The sequence below is a fragment of the Larimichthys crocea genome, chromosome XII (assembly GCF_000972845.2).
Source record: "Larimichthys crocea isolate SSNF chromosome XII, L_crocea_2.0, whole genome shotgun sequence".
Lineage (NCBI taxonomy): Eukaryota > Metazoa > Chordata > Actinopteri > Sciaenidae > Larimichthys > Larimichthys crocea.
Window position 1 is genome coordinate 11445211 of NC_040022.1, and position 7500 is coordinate 11452710.

At 39.2% G+C, this 7500-nt stretch overlaps 1 protein-coding gene across 2 annotated transcripts in view; it reads left to right on the forward strand.

Moving 5' to 3' along the window:
* Positions 1-1188: 1188 nt before the first annotated feature.
* The window catches only part of cyb561 (cytochrome b561), a 9725-nt gene continuing 3413 nt past the window's right edge, over positions 1189-7500 (forward strand). The window contains exons 1-2 of one of the 2 annotated variants that reach the window (XM_019256195.2): positions 1189-1496; positions 4255-4462. In XM_019256195.2, coding sequence (XP_019111740.1) covers positions 4258-4462 — 205 coding nt within the window. In that variant the 5' untranslated portion in view covers positions 1189-1496; positions 4255-4257. The remainder of the gene's footprint in view (positions 1497-4254; positions 4463-7500) is intronic. The other variant, XM_019256194.2, reaches the window with a different exon arrangement.

Consider the following 7500-nt stretch of genomic DNA (forward strand, 5'->3'; position numbering starts at 1 on the left):
ACTCACTTTTTAAACTTGAACAGCAGAAATATCCTGTCAACAAGCAATGAATAAATGAAGGTAGACACTGTTCATCAACAGCTGGAGCTTCTGATGGCTGCAGGCGTTTAAGTGAAAAAGGAACTTCAGATCAGAGTGACGATAAGTACACTCCCTCATACTGCCGATGCAAGCAGACCACCCCGATCCTACTACATTTCTACATTGCAGTATACTTCTACCTTCTTCTACTTGCTCATGATACTTCTGGTATTTACTGTACTTTATTTATTGCTTCTGTTAAGAAGTAAAGTGAATGAGTGAGTCTCACCACTGCAAACATCCTGTGAATGAGTGGGATTACTAACAATTAATCAGTCAGTCATAATTTTGCAGTAAGGAAATACTAGACACAGGTGAAAAAGATTCAATGAAATGATAATCATAATAAAACACATTAAAACATATAAATAGACAGATGAAAGGTGGTCAACAACATGGAGGAAACACCAGGGGCAGGTAAAGAAATAAAATAAAGTTATAAAAAAAAATGGTAATGGTAGCAGCAGTAGATGTAGTAATGGTAGCAGCAGTAGATGTAGTAATGGTAGCAGCAGTATCAGATGTAGTAATGGTAGCAGCAGTAGATGTAGTAATGGTAGCAGCAGTAGATGTAGTAATGGTAGCAGCAGTAGATGTAGTAATGGTAGCAGCAGTATTAGATGTAGTAATGGTAGCAGCAGTAGATGTACAGTAGTAATGGTAGCAGCAGTAGATGTAGTAATGGTAGCAGCAGCAGTAGATGTAGTAATGGTAGCAGCAGCAGTACATGTAGTAATGGTAGCAGCAGTTGATGTAGTAATGGTAGCAGCAGCAGTAGATGTAGTAATGGTAGCAGCAGTAGATGTAGTAATGGTAGCAGCAGTATCACAGGGTCTTACAGGTTCATTAATTCAGTTGCTGATTGTTCTGATCTGCCTCTAATGAGCAGCTCTGATTCACTGACAGACACTCCCATCCTGCCCCTCCTCCACCTCCTCCTTTTCCTCTCCATCATCCCCCATCACCCCCAGGCCCACTTGCAGTGTTGTCAAGGCAACAAACCTTTATACACTGGAGCTGTTAGTCATCAATCCACACAGTCCACCCCCACCCCTCTATCTCCTGACGTTACTGTGACGTTTATGTGACGTGTCCACTTCAGTCTTAATTATTAGATAGACAGATACGTATATGCGTGAGTTTGACTGTAGGAAAGTATATTATTAATAAAGCATCAGCACAATAGACGGATAATAACAGGTAGTATAACAGTGCATTTAGTTATTCCCTCGCAGGCCTGCTGTCACATGGGTTGGGCTTGTTTAGGAGGGCATCCAAAACACACACAGACACGCACACGCACACGCATCCGCACGGTCAGAGGGTGGAGGAAGGCGGATCTGTAAGTAGGCTAGACTCCAGGACTTCCTCAGCAGAGCAGAGCGAAGCGGAGCGGAGCCTGCAGCGCAGTGAGTGTAAAGATCTTTATTATGACACTCATCTTACCTCACAATGAGTGAAATCATATGTTTAGAGGAGAGTCATGCTGATCTCTCACTGAGGCAGGTAACAGGTGACAGCTCAGTGTCGGAGCCAAAGCAGCTGTAATTCTCTGGAATATGCCTGTGGTTGTGTCAGTGTGTGTGTTTGTGTGAGAGAGAGAGTAGTAAGAGCAGTGTGATATGTCAGGACTCTGATGACCGACTCAGGTGAGGTTATAATAATCAGGACGGTGTGCAGGAGCTGCTGCAGCGGGCAGAGAGCTGTTTGATTGGGGTTCATTGGTGTTTGCGTCCTCGGAGGCTGCAGCCTGACTCCGTGCGACACTTCCTGCATGTAATCCGTACGTCATGTTTGTGTTGTTTGACTCTTCGGCTGATGGAGAACATGATAAGAGCAGCACATGATGGTTCCGTGTCTTTATAAAGGAGCACTCACCCTGATTCACCATTCATTAGTCAAGGACATAAAGTTCATTCTGAAGCAGCCTTTATGTGTACTTTCGATATTTTTATATCAGTAATTTTACTTTTATTAATCAGCCTATCAACCCCAATTTGGAGTTCACAGTGAAAGTAAGTCTTTGTGAAGTATTTTACTTAAGAGAATACAAATTTCAGCTTACTTCCATACTTTCATACAAATACATATGTACGTTTTACATAGAAAGTATTTTAGCATTAAGTATCTTAAAATCAATGACCAGAATATATAAGCTGATGACTTGTTATAAATTGAACTACCCAGCAGTAAAAAAGTAGCTAAAATATCTCCACCTCGACTAACTACAACAATAAAATGCTACTTATATGTTAATGCATCAATAATAATGAAGCAGTATTATAATAATAAAGGCTGAATATTGGCAGATGCCATTCTTTATAATGAGTTTTATTTTCATTTTTTCTTTATTTGGAATCACATATTATCAGCACTTTACACCATTATCATTTCTTGATATAATTACTCAGAAATAATCTTTACAATTTTTCATAAAACAAACATGGTGTGTTTCAATTGAGCATAGCAGATATGTTAAGAAGAAGAAGAAATAAAAAACAAACACAAAACGTTAAAAGAGTTTAGCGGCAATATACATTTTCATTTTCCCCAAAGTTTCCTCAAATTGAGTTTTCTGTAGTTTCACAGAGAAAGTGAGTATTTCCATTACAAATATTTCATAAATAATAACAGACCATTCCTCTGTAGAAGTGCTTTCCTAGCATACACTCAGTAAAGCAAGTATTTTGTTTTAGTATTTGCAGAATGTAGAAATCCAAAGAGGTCTCATCCCAATTGAAAGCAATTTCCTCCTAAATATTGTCACTAATTCTGTATAGATCTTACACCAGAAAGCATTTACATCTAAATAGGCCAGGAAACAGGTGATACTGGTTTGCTTTCTGACAGCCAAGCCACATACCTCACCGAAAGTGCCCTGAGTGATGAGACTGCTGAATATGTGTGATAAAATATAAGACTCTAAGATATAAGACTCTTCCAGCCAAACACTCTCCAAGAGGTTGAACTTGATATCTTCCATTGGAATTCACAATATTTTGTCCAGACCTTCTTTGCAATGAACTGTTAGTTTTTCTTGTTTAATGTAGGTGCTAATGTTGTGCTTATGTCTTTGAATTGAGTTATTTCACTTTTGATACTGTTTAATACTTTTACTCAAGTAAGATAAGTCAACTTTACAATGCGGTAAAACTTACTTGTAATAGAACATCTTGCATTGTGATACTTCAGTAAATTACCTAAATACTTCTCTCTTCAAGATGACATGATGATAAACTACTTAGATATAATATTTAAAAAAATGAATATTATTTAAGGAATCATTGTGCTACTGATGCTTGGTGTACATAAAATACTGCCTCAATGGCTACACGTACTAAAGATTCAAACATCAAAAATCTCTACATATATGATATTTACATTGTAATGATTGATTATGTAACATGTGAATGAAAGTGCTGGTCCAGAAAGATGCACCTGGGTTACAAATATCACAAGCACACATGAATACAATGCATGTATAATAGATGAATGGAAAGTTAAAACATGCATCGCACTACAAATGGACAAACAGTAGGAAAGTGACTCACTTTGAGGTGTGGTATGATAACAGGTAATGGTCCTTATCAGTGTCAGTGTGCAACAGTGAGTGTGGACACTGGGAGGACAGATCTATTACTGGAATTGCTCCTGCTGCTGAATTTTCTGGTTTTACAGCAATGACAGATGACAGATGACACAAGGGATTAACAATAATTGAATTTGTCTGGATATTGTATGTTGACTATACTGCACTGGAAGCTAATGGTCTTAGCTTTACTGTGGTTATGGGGAAGAATCGCTCTTTAAGCATTCATTGATCTTTGTGGGGTTCAAACACTCTCCAACTGAATTTCCTTTAGCATGGTCAGATTAGCCTGACCCAACCTCAGATCCAGGGCTTCACAGAGTTAAATGTGTAAAAGGTTTTGTTCCAGTCTAAAACTGAAATGACTCAATCAACTACAAAATTAAAGATGAAAAAAAAACAAAACATTTACTACATCTAAATTTCTGCTAAAGAAACCTGATGACTCCTGCATGTGACGTTCTGTCTTTGTCTTTCTCTAATTTGCCCTTTCTAATTTAATTCTGTTCAGTCAGGCTCAACAAAAACAACAGTACAGCCCAAGGCATCAGTTGCACTTAGTGATCTTTCTTTGTTGTTCTCAGATCATGGATGATTCTGCTCCACGTTCTGGTCGTGCTACATTTGCGTGGCTGGTGGGAGCATCACAAGTTCTGGGTTTGACATCAGTGGTGCTGACCGGTGTGTGGATGGGTCACTACCGTGGGGGCTTCGCCTGGGATGGTTCAGCGCAGGAGTTCAACCTGCACCCTCTGTGCATGGTGCTGGGGTTGGTCTTCCTTCACGGCGATGGTAAGTTCATACTGAGGTTGGATTCAGTGGCCATTTGTTAACACTATTTAGGTATTGAGTGTCAAAGACAATGTCTGTATGTTTGTTTGTGTATTATATCATCAAAAAGTGATGGCCCAATTTTTGTGGACCGACCAATTATGAAAACGAAAAAATAACATGCAAAGAAGGGAAGGGGTGGTCAAAAAATTTGTTTGGTCTTTATAGGGTGCAGATAAATGTCTGTAGATGGTGAAACCGATGATTGAAGTGTCTGGAATCTTTCTTGCCACCACCTTGTAGGTTATCACCATTAGTTCTATCCTAGACAAGCATAAGTCTTGACCATTTGGTGGTGCTGCATGTTGCATGATTCATAATCTTCGTTGATGTCCATACCAAATGTCATAAAACTTCACATTGGTAGAAATAGAACAACCAACTTACTGACCAAAATTGCTGGAACCAACAAAGGTTTGCTGAAAAAACAGACTGTACTGAAGCAAACGTGGTTTAGAGGCACATACCTGTAAAACTGAATGATCTGCTTCATACCACCACATTCACACAAAAAACTTTTATTTCAAACTGCGTACAAAGCAAAACAAAATCAGACGAGTGAGGAAAAACAGACTCTACAAAGTCTACAGCCACTCGAGTAGCTCTGGGCTGTAGGCACAGGTGTTAGGCACAAAGGTGGTTTAAGCTAAATGCAAACACCAGTATGGCACACACACACAGACACACTACCAGGTTCAAAGTCCTGACATCACATCCAGATTCAGCACCTGCCATTAGAAACTGGAACCTCTGTGATCATAGCAAAGTTGAATGGTTCCTTTGTGAGCACCGAAAAAAACGACATCTCTCAGGCAAGATATCAACACTGATGTTTACATTATTGTAACTTGGTTTTGTTAGATACATAGATTTGCATGTTTTGCATCTTTTGTCATTGTGACATTTAACCTATGAATACAGTATGACTCTCATTGTAGTGTTAGATGTCTCTACCAAATTATTTAACAATCCATCAAATTACCGGAATGGTTGACCATTACGGCGAATGTCAGAAACATGTTACAATTCCTAGAGCCACATCATGCACATGGCTAAAAACAATCAAATAGACTGGTCCAATAGCTGACATCATCCGTTTGTTGTCATGGTTATGCCAAATCATTTTTGGATAATTTCCCATAAATTGAGTAATACTGGAAGCAGAGGTCAGCAGAACATGTCAGCCTGTTGGTGTGTGTCTGCGGTTATGAGTGTGTCTGCGTGTGTGTGTGTGTCACAGCCTCAAGCGTTGTGTTTGCTGACCTGTTGCATTAAGTCAACGCTACCCAGACACGCATCCCCTCCCCACCCCCCTCAGCAAGACTGATTTATACAGAGAGATGGAGAAACATGCCAGTTTGTGTGTGTGTGTGTGCGTGTGTGTGTGTGTGTGTTTGGGACATATCAAGTGAAGCTTTGACAGAATGGCCTGACAGGAAATGGCACCAATGACTTGCACAGGAAGAGCCAGTCAGCAAAACTCTTTCTCTGCCTTGATTAAATCTACGTTTGACCAATGACACCCTTATCAAACCGGACTCTCTAGTTTGTTCCTGCTGTTGTGTTAATCCATTTGAATACAACATTTGAGGAGTGGTTCTGGTAACATTTGGCTTAACAACTAACTAGCCCTTGAATTTCCACTACTGACAAGCTATCTTGACCCTGTTGACCTGTGAGGGAACAGAGCCAGAGAGACCAAAATGGAAGAAGCTGTGTTGCACCATCCAATTTTGTTTAACCCCTCACTTGTCATCATATAAACTGACAAGAGACAAGAGCTGATGATACAAATATCTCCTGAATAAACAGTGTGAACTGGTATCCTCTCAGTGACTGAGCTAATGAGCTTGCTATCTAACAATTAGCAACAGCTTATTAGCTTTTCTTCTCTTCTCAGTAGACCTTTAAGTAAAATTACATCTACAGTAGGCCTGTGTTGAAAAAATCGATTTTCCCATTCTGAATCGATTTGCATATTAATTCCTTAAGATCGATTCGTACATCCAAAGATCGATTTAATTAAGTTAAAATTTTAGTACATTTTCCCCCGGTGAACTTTAACCCCACTAGTCGCGTCATTGAATTGAAACAGGCGTGCATTGTGTTTAAACCATAGACATATATACATAGATGCCGCATTGAGCGGGTTGGTCGTTGGTCGCGATACGCCAACGGGTCCGCCATATTGGATCGGGCAGATCTGCCGGTAAACTAATACAAGGAAATGGACTTACACGTGAACATATATACATACATACATACATACATACATACACATATATAATTACACGTGAACATATATACACACATACACACACACACACACACACACACACACACACATATATATATAGTTGTATGTATGTACACGTTAGTGCTCTTTATTCAGAAAAGCCGCATGTCACATCTACATTTCAGGATCTGGTTATTATAGACACAGATTAAATGTTAAATATAAATATTTTATATTTACACACATTAGTAGCTGTAAACACTCAGCATTAAAAAAATACATATGTTGGTTTGGTGCTTACATAAGGAGTAAACATTTATAATCATCACTTTAAAAGTTACATACGTTGTTTTTGGTGCCTGTTTGTTTCCCAGATATATTAGTGTGTGTGTGAATGGGTGTATAAGAGGCATTAACTTAAAGAACATTGTAGAAAGGCGCTTTATGAAGTTCAGTCCATTTCCTTGTATTAGTTTACGGGCAGATCTGCCTTATCCAATATGGCGACGACGTTGACGTACGATTCAGCGCTCAATGCGGCGTCTATGTATATATGTCTATGGTTTAAACGACACTACGGCTTTTCACACATGCGAGGTGCGTTCAATGGCCGTCGGAATGACTATGATGCGTTCATGAACGTGGAAAAAATGGAAATTCACCGGAAATATAATAAAACTTCTACAACTACCAGCCACTTCTGTACGTTCTCTTAAAATAACCGGGTTACATTTGCAATGTGTATGTGCCCGTATTCCGTTGT